At 34.9% G+C, this 13,126-nt stretch overlaps 1 protein-coding gene across 1 annotated transcript; it reads left to right on the top strand.

The window, feature by feature from the left end:
* Positions 1-2,850: 2,850 nt before the first annotated feature.
* Positions 2,851-12,060, top strand: LOC133854400 (uncharacterized). Its single transcript, XM_062290596.1, has 7 exons — positions 2,851-3,496; positions 6,147-6,221; positions 6,307-6,823; positions 9,313-9,698; positions 10,438-10,664; positions 10,773-10,920; positions 11,499-12,060. Exons 1-7 carry the CDS (start codon positions 2,924-2,926, stop codon positions 11,625-11,627), a joined length of 2,055 nt encoding a protein of 684 aa, XP_062146580.1. The 5' UTR covers positions 2,851-2,923; the 3' UTR covers positions 11,628-12,060.
* The last annotated feature ends 1,066 nt before the right edge of the window (positions 12,061-13,126 follow it).

The raw sequence follows: 13,126 nt of genomic DNA, 5'->3' as shown, positions 1-13,126 counted from the left end.
GAATAGTTGTAAAATAAATAAAAAAGTGTGGTTTCTAACATTTCTTTTTATTAAAATAAGTGTTGCATAGATCGACACCTTAATTTGTAACGAATTTCTAAAAAAAAAAAGTTATAGTTCCTTTAGCATCAATTAATGTCCAATTCACTTGTTGGACCTCACGCGCCGGAGTTCTCCGCCCTGCCAATCCCTGTTGTTACAGTGTTTTGCATTTTTTTTTTTTTTTTTTTGTTGCTTTTATGTTATTTTATCTTATTTGGGTTATTGTCTCTTTGTAAGAGAGACTCTTGTATTTGAATTTGTGTTGGTGCTTCTTTTTTTTTTTAGCCTCCTTCAGGTGATTGTTGTTGTTCCCAAGTGAAGGTATAGATAAGTTCGTCTTAATCTGTACCTCTTTAGCTTCTGTAATCGCCTTTTGCGGCCCCTTGAGATGAGAGAATAGAGTCATTTTTTTGACCAATTTTTTACTATTTGTAATTATTTTAACAACGTTTTGGTTGTTTTGGGTCTATTGTTAGGGAGCCCACCCATTTTTTGTTCATAGGATTGTCTACTTCTTCTTCATTTTGGATTAGGAGTAGAAATGATTTTCTTTTATAACCCTTTTTTCTTAATCAATTAAAAAAATAAAAAGGTCCAATCCACTTGTTGGTTGATTTGGGTGGGCTTTGGATTTGGGCTTTTGTGCCAAATAATTATAAGCCTAATTGATTGATTAATTCCCTTCAAGGGAAAAACTTAAAAATTACGAATAAAACATGTTTTTCTTATACAAAAAATAATGAACAAGGATTTAAATATTTTTGCAAGACTGATAACTTTTACTTTGGAATTTTAAATTTTCTCTACGATTCAATTTCTATTATCCTATCACCCAATTGGGATCGACAAAGCTTTGTTGTTCGATCTCGAAACAATTTTCATTTGCCTAAAAAATAAATAATAATGCAGTAATTGTTTGTTAACTCGTTTTATTACGAGCTTTTTTAGTGTTTTGTGAGAAAAGTTATTTGTTAACAAGTTGACTTCTTGAATAAAAATGAAAAAGAAAAAAGACGATGAGTTAGCAAATAATCCCGCTACTTTTCATATTTATTTATTTTATTAGTTTACGTGACGTGTTTTAAGTAGTTAACATAAAAAGTTACTTAAAACATGCAACATCAACAATGTAAAATGAACGTGAAAAATATATTAAAAAAAAAATTTGATAATTTTCTTTTTCTGTTTTGGACCTAAAGTTGGGCCTAGCTAACTTTTTTTTTGTGTGTGTGTCCCAATTGAACCCTATTGGGCTGAATTGTACAATTTGTTTGTGCAATATATAAGGCCAATCTCTCTCTCTCATTTACTAAACCTTTTAGATATTTACATAATAAATCCTGGAGTTGAACTTTAATTTTTGTTAGGCTTTTAGTTTTGGCAAAACTTAAGAGTTTTCCTTTAATTTTTGTTAGGTTTTTAGGTCTTTAGTTTTTCTTTAATTTCAATTTATAGAAATTTTCGAATGCATTGCAATTTCGAACTATAAGCATTGGAACGATGATGTAGCAACATAGAAAGTATCTTAAGAAGTCTTATCGTGGATTTGGCTTGTATGCGGTAGTTTAAAACTATTGCATGCATGCGTTTTTCACAAAACGATACCCTTTTTCACTTAAAAAAAATTGCAAAACTTAAACCTAATAATACAAAATTTATTAAAACTTAAAAATTATAATAATTAAAAACTAAATATAAAAAAAAAAAACCAAAAAGGGTGGCCGGTGTTGCCCAATGGGGTTGACGGCCACATAGAAAGTATCTTAAGAAGTCTCATCGCGGATTTGGCTTGCATGCGGTAGTTTAAAACTACTGCATGCATGCGTTTTCCACAAAACGGTACCATTTTTCACTTAAATTTTTTTTCAAAACTTAAGCCTAATAATAAAAATATTATTAAAACTTAAAAATTATAATAATTAAAAACTATATAAAAAAAAAAAAAAAAAAAAAGGGTGGCCAGCGTTGCCTAAGGGGTTGCCGACCACCCCATTATTGGACAAAGGGGTGGTTGGAGCCACCCCTGGGCCGATATGGGGTGTATGAACCACCCCAGATCGGCTTTGGGGGTGGTCCGGCCATACCCAAAAGGCTAAAAAAACAAAAAAGAAAAAGAAAAAAAGTTTGAATTTTGGAGGGTGGCCAAACCATCTCCAAAGCCGATCTGGGGTAGCCCGCAACCCCTTTGGGCAACATTGGCCACCCCTTTTGTGTTTTTATGTTTTTTTATTTTTGGTTTTCAATTATTATAATTTTTAAGTTTTAATAAATTTTTTATTATTAGATTTAAATTTTGTAAATTTTTTTAAGTGAAAAACGGTACCATTTTTCATTATAGAACCTAAACTACCGCATGGAAGCCGAAATCTCTCGCCGCATAATGATTGACACGAAAAAATTTCCTCCGGTCGATACGCATTCGAACATCACCGACGTTCTAACATTTAATTGTGTAAAATCAATCTCTTGGGCACGTGATTAAATCTGGGAAAATGTTAAATTTACAACACCAACACAACAACCACACAACAACCCTTCACATGAGGGTGGACCCCACACACTGGGGCCCACACTCATGTGAGGAGTTGTTGTGTGGTTGTTGTGATGGTGTTGTGTATAAATCAAATCCCTTAAATCTGGCCGTTAATCGTCTACCACCTTACGATATGATGATGCCACGTGGTAATTCTCCCATTTAAACTTTGAGAAAAAAAAAATTAAAAAAAAAAAAAAAAAATTCCTAATATCACTCAACTGTTGAAGATGCCGCCACCTTAGCGTTAAGATGACTGAGAGTTAAAAATTGTGGTTTTTAGCTTTAATCGTGTATAAATAGATATTAATTGAAGAGTTTGGTGTCGGAGAGCTGTTTGAATCCGCCATGAAAGGGGACAGCAGAAGAGGAGGAAGACAGGACCACCGCCACCACAACCGGCCTCTTCAAATTGACGAGACCTGGACCGTGAGTCCGCCACACGATCAGGAACGCAATCTTGTCGAAACCCAGCTCTCACCGCCTTCCTCCCCTACTACTTCTGCTACAGATAGCAGAATCGAACCCACCACCGCAAGTATACCTATCTCATATCGTAAACCCAGAATCCGTCAAAATTCCAAGTGGGTGTCTAAGAATCGGTGCCCCCATCCAGTCAAATCAGAGTTTGAGAAAAAACCTGAGGGTGGTTCTTTGAATAATGAAGTGGGTTCTCTGAATTCTTTGGATTCTCAGATAGGGTCTTTGATTATTGGGGAGAAGGTCAACGAGAAAGGAGAGAAAGACAAGGAGGAAGAAGAAGGGAAGGAAAAAAGTGGGAAAGAGACAGTTGAAGTGTCCGAGTCAAGTGAGGGTGTGGATGGTGTTTTAAAAAGATTGGAAGAGCTGCGGTTGGGCATGGAGGAGCCGGAGTTGTCTGAGGAACAGCTGAGGATCAATGATCAACTGCAGGAGGATGAGGTAATTAATTTAGTGAACTTGCCAATGATATGAAATTTTAGTTCTTTTAGCTTGGTGATGACTGATGTTGGTGTATATGCTGCTCCGCTTATTGCTAAGTAGAGTTTGTTGAATAAGTTGAAACCTTGCTGGAATGGTGCCACAGACTTTAAGGTGAAAATTCTAACATATGTACATGATCAAGTGGCTGTCTGGCCAATATAAATGGACAAATTGTGCAAAAATAAATTAAATCACGTTTTGTTGATAAATAATGAGTGCATATTCATCCAAAATAATAATAATAATAATGAGTGCATGACCCAAGATTATACTGAGCCCAGCTTAAACTGCATATTTGGCTCAAACTTGGCTGATAATGAGTTGAGTTTTTTTTAGTAAACAGGGTTCCTTTAGCCTGTTTGGAACCTTTGTTAAGAGCTAATTCCTATTTAATGTTAGGTCGCTTTTAGGGGCAAAACCAAGATTTTTATCTGGGGAGTTGGATATACTCTAAAATAAAATTTAAAAAGATGTATTTTCTGACAATTGGCTTATGGCTAAATCTTTAAGTTCTTACACAAAAGTATGTTTTCTTATAACATCATTCATATTAAGGAAATTATAATAAAACAAGTGCACAAAGGGGAAAAAACAACAACATTGATTATGCTAAGTGTACTCGATGTTGATTTAGCGAGTAAAAAATAACAAGTGCACAAAGGGAAAAAAGAAAAAGAAAAAAAAAGAGACTCAAGCTTAAAGAAAATATATTTACAAACTATACGATTATTGGAGCTTACAATAATGAAGAGGTTGGTCTCTTTGGGAGGTACTGAGACACTTATGGTGTAGGGCAGTGGGGCTGGCTTTGCTTAGTGAAATGGGTCTTGTCTGCCCCTTTTTGTGACTTTGATGAAGGATGAATAGTTTGGAAAGCTTGAAGGGAAAAGGAAAAGTGGGAGAAGACTCAGAAGAGGGAGGCATAAGATATATTTTTTTTTCCTTATTCTTTTGAGAACTTTTTGCTTGGAGAGAGAAGGGGATCGCTAATGAGACATGGGTTTTCTTTTCTTTTTTTTTGGCCAGGTTTTCTTTTATGACGGGTATCGTTGAGAAATACAATTAGGAAAGTGACAAAAATGCCCATAATTATTATTATTTTTTATTTTTTCCAGATCTTTGGGTGGGCCATGCCCTCCCCATAACTTTCTCCCTGCTTGCTCCAATGAATAAAATTATTTCTCCCAATCTTATGGATAAATGAATTGCTCATATTTGTGACAGTTTTGTGTACATGTTCAATTGGTTCGCATTATTAATGAGAATAAGGGACTGGTGATTGGTAATAACGACACAAAAGCTTAAAGATATCCAGTATGTTTCAGATTAGTTTGAAAAGAACATGTGTACTTTGAGTTAGAAGTGATATGCCACTGAGATGAATCTGTTGCCAATGCAATGAATCTGTCTTAGTCTCTTCAGAAGTATCTTCTTATTTTTGTGAGAGAGAGATTAGGAGGATGCTTCTGTTAGATAAGAGCTATTGGCTGACATAGGATTATGCTTTGGAAACAAATTAGAGTATTACAAGAGGAAGTCCTTGTGTAGAGTCCTTGCTCTGTATTACAGTGTAGCTATCAGATTAAGTAAACACTTTGTCGGTCAACATTTAGGCAAATAATTGTTTATCTGGTATCACTTTTTTCTACGTACATGTTAAGTGTGTTTGGCCTGGGTCGACCTCATGAGTTATCTAGCTTGTTAAAGTAAAATTATGTTGTACCTGTACTGAGAGTGTCATGGTTAACATGAAGGAAGACTTAGACATCAAGAAAAATAGGTCTTCTGTAAGTAGTTACTTAGATATGCAGCCCCTGTTAGGTGAAACCTAGGGGAGAGCTGGTTGGGATGGTGTGGTCATGCATTGAGAGCTCACGAGGACATTAAAGAAGTTGAATCTTAAATGGGTGAAATTGATATAAAAACATGTCAGGCCAAAAAAAGGAAAGGCAAGATTTTGAGCTTTAGACCATTTTATTTGAAAAGATAGCTTAGTCATAAGCCTCCAAGCTATCAAAGGATTGCCTCCTGTCCTGGCTAGATTATTACTAGAAGATGCTTTGGAATTTAAACATGTTAGAACTGGCCCACTTTTAGCATTAGTATCTATATTTGCTCTCTAAAAATCTTGCAGGCTTTCTGAATTGCCTTTATGAAAGTTTTTGTTACTGTCATAAGAGTTTCCAATTATATCTTGCTTAGTTTAGGAATTCCATCCATGCAAGTGTTATGGCCTATGTTAAGTTTGTGTTCATCCATCGGCCATTACTAGAATTTTATTTATAATTTCAAAATTAGAATCTGGTTGAAATAGATATAGAAATTGAAATCTTAGACCCTTTACCCAGAATTTTATTGAATTAGAGAAATTTGTTGTTTGAAAGATGGTTGAAATTTTGAACTTATCAAAAAAAAAAAGATGGTTGAAATTTTGAAATGCCAAATATTCAATGTTTTGCAAAGTAGAATGAATATGAAGATCTGAAAAGAAATCTTCCTTAAATTTAAAATCATGCCTGTGGATAGAAGAACGATGGCTTTGCATGGTAGGAACATTATGACTGCTTTGAATTTCTTACCCTTTATCATCTTTTGTGTTCTTTCGTAGTTGCTTGCTATGGAGTCCATCTATGGAGACAATGTTTTCATCCTTGACAGACACAGCGGCTTAAGATCTTTTCAGGTTTCGCAGTAAGCCAATGTCTTAAAGACAAAGTTCAATATCCATAAAGAAGTGAATAGTCCAACACCTACTTATTATTTTGCAGATTCATATACACATTGAAACACAGGGTGAAGTTTCTATTACTGCAAAGCTAAATTCATCCGGTGATTTTGAGACCAAAAGTGACAATTCAGATGACTTCTCATACTCTTTCGAAGTCCAATATCTTCCACCAATTTTATTGACTTGTTTATTACCTAAATCATACCCAAGCCACCTACCGCCTTATTTTACTATCTCCGTTCAGTGGCTGGATTCTAGTAGGATTTCCAATCTTTGCTCCATGCTGGACACAATATGGAGGGAACAGCCAGGGCAAGAAGTCATGTACCAGTGGGTGGAATGGCTACAAATTTCTTCTCTTTCTCATCTTGGGTTTGATAAAGCAATAATGCTTGGTCCTTATGGCATAAGACATGCAGGAGATAGACGTGCAGTTTCTGGAATTTTTTTGCCAGATGTTGATATTCCTACAATAAAAAGTTACAACGATGAGAGACACCATGAGAACTTCCTCAAAAACTTGCATGAATGCTGTATCTGTTTTAGTGAGTATGCAGGTAATTGTCAACCTTTGCTTGACGTAAGTTTCATTGAATTTTATTTTCAAAATACATTAGTGGCGTGGGATTGTTGTCCAAAATTGCTCCTAACTTGGACAATGTCTACAAAGTTGGACCAACCTGCATCTCCTCACCCCGTAAGTGATGGGTGGAGTGGGGAATGGTGTAATGGGTTCAATCCCATACAGGTGCTTGAGTTGTGTTTAACTATCAAGAAAGAACATGGCATGCTAGATCTTTTCAACTGCTTAAGATTTGTTTGTCTAGAGGTGTATATTTCAGCATTACAAGAATTTAAGCTAGAAGTATAAGTACCAAAGTATGTATGAATTATAAAGAAGGGGAAAAAAACAAAAGAAACCAGCAGATTGTCATCGGCTGAAAAGCATGGCCTCGTTTGGTAATGGTTTTGAAAACACTTTTCTATTTTCAAAACAAAAAAACACTTTTTTTTTTCTCAAAATCATTAACAAACAATTCAAAACACATTTTAGAAAACTTTTTACACATATTTTGAAAAAAGAGGTGCTTAATTTTTTAGGTAGAGGAGTGGCTGCATGGTTACCCCAATAGGTCAAAGGCGGCTGCGCGACCACCCCAACTAGATAGGGTTGGCCGTGCAGCCACCACAACAGGCCAGGGGTGGCCGCGCGCCCACCACAATCAAATCGGGTTGGCTGTGCAGCTATCCCTTTTCCCCGCTAAGGGTGACCACACAACCACAATTTTTTTTCTTTTTAAAAAAATTTGTTTCTTTTTTTTTTTATCAGTAAGAAGTCAGTTCTATATCTACTTGTGTTTTCTCAAAATAAGCCTGTTTTTGTTTCTTTGAAAATACAACCAAACATTTTTTTAAGTGGATGCCACATAAAATATTTTCTCAAATGTGGACTGCACCAAAAAAACATTTATCATCTTTATATCACTTCAAAACGCTTTTTCAATCCCAAAATAAATAAATAAATAAATAAATTTTTAAAACCATTTTCAAACATTCCTTATTTTTGGAAAAAAAAATAATTTTGATATTGAAGAGCTCAAATATATATGCTTTTAGGACAGTATAAAATTAAAGAATACTCTTTCATTTCATATGCTAGTAGATGTTCCACCACATGTGCAGCGTTAAATAAGACTTTTTTTTTTTTTTTTTTCCAATGATGTAAGAAAAGCAATGTTTTTTTAATACTGTTTTATAAAAAAAAAAAAAAAAAAATTGAAGAATTTAAACATTATTTACACTATACTACTGATGTAGATAAACCACCATTCTTCTTATATTAGTATTATATATTTTATTACTTTGTTACATGTTTTCATTATTAACCGGTAGAATCTTCCAAAATTTCCCTATTTTTTTTGTAAGAATGTAATCAATGCTTTTGAGATTCTTATGCTTTAGGGAAAACTTCACTTAACCCCTTTGAACTTACATTACTTTTGCAATCTCTCCACCAAAGTTCAAAAACTCAGAATTTAGTGTATCAAACTTTTACTTTTTTGTAATCTCACCCTCCCGTTAAGGTTTGGGGTTGAAGCAGACGGTCAAAGAGTAAAATGACCCATATACTCCTGTAAACTTTATGAAGTTACAAAATTGACCTTTAATTACAATTTTTATTTTTATTTCTTTTTTAAAAAAAGGATAGTTTGGGAATTTCTCACCCCCTCCGTTAGGATTTAACGGAAAATACTAATGGAGGGGTGAGATTACAAATTTTTGAAATTTCGATACACGAATTTGAGAGTTTTTGAATTTGGGAGGGAGATTGCAAAAGTAATGAAGGTTCGGGGGTGATTAAGTGAAGTTTTCTCTGTTTTTTTACTTTCCAATGACTTTCAAATTGATAAAAAAGTTGTTAATTCAAAATATATATAGTTTTTTTTTGTTTTTTGTTTTTGGTTTTTTGACACTTTTTATTATATTATGTTCATTTTTGTAATATATTACCCTGTGCAGCACGAGTATTTTGGCTAGGTGGAAGCTTAATAGGAGACACCACACAATGTTGATGGTGCCTTTTTTTGTTTGGACCAACTAGAATTGATAGTTTATCGCCTTGGTTATGTTTACTAACTACTTCCAAATAGGTTTATCAACTGAAAACCAGTTGTTCATTTGCTTGCATCAGGACATTGTCTTTTTTCCTCTTCACAATATTTCGGCCTAAGAATAACTGTGTTTGTTTATTTTGAAAACAAATCCATATAATATGTTTTAATTATAAGACCCCATTGTACAACCTGCAGTGATATAGGTATAGTTATATATCCCCCTTGAATCATATGTTAAAGGACTTCCATTCTGTCACTGGTTCCAGGATAGGGTTTCTTGATCAAGTTGATTTCTTCTCTCAACTGATTTCTTTTGTTAGCTATATCTGCATGGATGTTCAAACTTAGTATTCCTGTCTACCGTTGGAAAATTTATCATCATATGACTATCCAATTCATATTACGGTATTTTTCCCTGTTAAACATACCAGGTAGTGAGTTCGTTAGACTGCCATGCGAGCATTTCTTCTGCTGGAAATGCATGAAGATTTATTCTGACATGCATGTCAAGGAAGGTACCATAAACAAACTTCAATGTCCTGATGCAAAATGTGGGGGCATGGTCCCACCCGCTTTGTTGAAACGATTGCTTGGTGATGAGGAGTATGAACGTTGGGAGTCCTTAATGTTACAAAAAACGCTCGATTCAATGTCTGATGTTGCCTATTGCCCAAGATGTGAAACACCCTGCATAGAAGATGAGGAACAGCATGCTCAATGCTCAAAGTGCTTCTTTAGCTTTTGTACACTATGCAGGGAGCGACGCCATGTAGGCGTAGCTTGTATGACACCAGAACTGAAGCTCCGTATTTTGCAGGTAAAATTTGTAGGTTCTTCTCTTGCATTCCTTTGTTGCAATTTATTTGGTTCCTTCTGTGTTATGATGCATGCTTGTCATTTCCATCAAAAGAGAATACTTTAGTCTGTCAACTCTTTTTTGGTGGAAATACTGTCTTGTACCTTGTGTGAGGCCGGTGGTATGGAACGATAGGAAATTATCCATGGAATTGGCTCTGCTTATGGCTATGGATTCAGTTTTTTTCCTTGCACCTTTGAGTTTGAAGTCCCTTTTAGATGGATTAATTTTTTAGTTTGGTAAAATATAAGCATGTTAGCTTGAGGAGAGGATCTTCACATATCTACGAGGTTATAGCATTGCTTTTGGCCGTGTGCTGTATGACAAAAAGCAAGTATGTTTTTTTGTCATTTCTTATTACAGTACACCAACTGCTCCATTGTGTGAGAAACCTCAAGATGTCTTCAGATATTTTTCTCCTTAGTTAAGGTGTGTCCTATAAAGTTCTGGCTCGCTCTTTTTTTCTATGTACTTAATGATAGATAAATTGTCCACTGGAACTGGGGCTTTACTTGTTGCTTGGTATTCTGCCAACCTTGGTTTATAATGATATCTTCTGTTATTTGAGCTTTTAGGTTTTCTTTATTATTTCCATTTAAGCATTCTTCAAGCTTTTCCTTGTCTTATTGGGGAACTTCCTCCACACTGTAGAAAACTTTCCGTATTACTATACGTTCAGTCTTTTGCTTTTTGGTTGCAGGAGCGCCAAAATTCATCTCAACTAAAAGAGGATCAATTGCTTAGAGAACGTGAGATGATCAATGAAATTCTTAGTGTCAAGGAAGTACTTCGTGATGCGAAGCAATGCCCATCTTGTAAGATGGCAATTTCCAGAATTGAAGGTTGCAACAAGATGGTGTGTAATAACTGTGGGCAGTATTTCTGCTACCGCTGTAACCAGGCGATTGATGGATATGATCATTTCCAGTATGTGATTTACAACTAGCTAAGATTTTATTAGTTATCCTCGTTTTGTTTCTTCGTAAATATGTGTTTAATGATATGGACTTAATTAATTGCTTATACTCATTCAAGGGATGGGACGTGTGATCTGTTCCCACAAGAAGCGATTCGGGAGTGGGAAGAACGCATTAATCCTCGTCAGGTGTTGGGTCAGATTCGAGCTGAACTCTTTGCTCAACATGGTCATGCATGCTCTAATTGTGGCCAATTTAATGCAAAGGTGACTTAAGATTGGGTCTCTCTTTTAAAGTTCAGATACTGATAATGGTGGTTATATCCAAGTTGCATCTGTAGGCTGTCACCTCTCAGTATTCTGTATGCATTTCTCTGATTCAGATGGTTTTAAGTATATGAATCAATCAAGTGGATAAAGGTTTTAGTGAATTGAAATCCTCATATTATAGAATTATAACCTTTATAATGATGAAGTCCCAGCCTTTATTATTTTAGAGACAATAGTAAAATTAACAAGAGAAAGGAAGCAACCACATTGCTTATGACATGCCAGTTGTGTATCTCAAATTGAAGAGAAAATAAAATATATTTCATAATATTGAGGATCAGACATCTGGCCATGGCCATGTCCATGTCAAGATCGAGTCGAAAGTCAACTGGACCCCGAGGCATTAGTTCATCTATGAAAGCTGGACTACAAATTTTTTTTCCCTCTCTTGATTACAACAATTTTAGATAATAACTTGTTCCGTTGAGAGGCGTCTTGAATATCGTCTTCTTTTGCTTTTTTGTCATTTAAAATCATGGAGTTGCATTAGTTTGACTGATATGGCTTTATTTCAGGTTGGAAATAACAATCATATCTTCTGCTGGGCATGCCAAGTTCATTATTGCTATTTATGCAAAAAGATAGTGAAGCGTAGCTCTCAGCATTTTGGACCCAGGGGTTGCAAACAGCACACAGTGGGGTAGTAGTGATTCAGTGAAAATCATCAGGTGGTAATGGTATAGCCTATTTGAAAGATGCAAACCAAACCAAACCAAACATTTGGTGAAAATCTCTTTGAAGAGCACTTACAACCAAATCTGTTGAGGCTTATGGTGATTTATATAAAAATTCCAGGGGAAGGTCCTTCTAGTGCAAGGCATTGATCAATGGCTCCAATCTCGTTCATAATTTGATTGAAATATTTAGTTTGCTTCAGAGCTTTTTGCCATTACATTCTTTCCTTTGGGTGATGTTTTGAGTGAGTGTAATTTCTCCTCTGGCTCCATGTTGGATGTCAGCTGTAGATAGAGAGTTGTTGTTGTACTGAGCATGCTCTTCCAATTTTGGAGTTGAGACCAACAAAAAGAGAAGAAAAATAAATTAAAAAAAAAATAAAAAACTGAAAACATTTGAGTTGATTTGTACCATTTTGATAGTTTTAATAAGCTGATATAAAAGCATATGTTGTTTGATTTTACAGAAAAAAAAAAAAAAAAAAAAAAAGCATTTTATTTTTGGCATTTTATCATCAAAATTGTTAGCAGTTGCTATTTTTATTGCATACCATAACATGTAAATGGTGCTCCAGTAAATTGAAGCTTCTTCTATTTGCTCATCATCAAACAACATCTACACTTGCATCCTCCATCTCTTTATCTCAAACTCATCGGATGTTTGACAAATTACCAAATTATCAAACATTTATATGCAGTTAGTAATCCTACAAAACACGTATACAACGACAACTTTAGAACCAAATGTATATTTAAAGAGCGTGAGAAATATAAAAGAAAAAAAACTAATTTTGAATTTGACTTGGGTGCTTAAAAAAAAAAAAAAAAACTACAAGACTTATATTGTAGTTTTTTCGAGGTATAGATTTAATTTCAAATTTTCTTTGAGAAAGAGAGAAAGTATAGTTAAATCTGGACCCTTAAAAAATTACTACATGATTTAGTTTTATTTTTTATTTACAGCACTTAAGCCTAAGAGAGCCCCTTCTATACGGCAGTGGCAAAAAACAGTGGGTTTATGCCCACCAATAACCACTTGACACATCAGCTAAAAGCAAAAAATGAAAATGCTGTTGAAGTAGCCAATCCTTCCCCCCTCTCTTCTGATGAAGTATCCCACGATTCCAAAAAAAAAAAAAAAAAAACCCCACTGCCCAAATGACATCCGCCGGTCCGCCGTCCGCCCCTAATCGTCCCCAAATCACTATTTTCACGATTTTCATACCTGCGTTAACAACAGAGCCTACAATAACAACTCATTGGTTAAGGCATTTCATCAAACACCTTGTATGCATATTTGCATTTTTGTTTCCTTTAGATTATACAACAAATCCTCCCATAATCAGGACTGAAGAATGAATTAACAAAAAAAAAAAAAAAAAAAAAAAAAGAAACACAAAAATCCAACTATCACCAATGGAACCCATCTTCACCATTTTCACGCCCATCAGCATTTTGTGGTAGAACAA

Source organism: Alnus glutinosa, chromosome 13 (assembly GCF_958979055.1).
Source record: "Alnus glutinosa chromosome 13, dhAlnGlut1.1, whole genome shotgun sequence".
NCBI classification, from domain to species: Eukaryota; Viridiplantae; Streptophyta; class Magnoliopsida; order Fagales; family Betulaceae; genus Alnus; species Alnus glutinosa.
The sequence above is the reverse complement of the archived record's forward strand: the minus strand, read 5'-3'. Positions and strand labels throughout refer to the sequence as shown.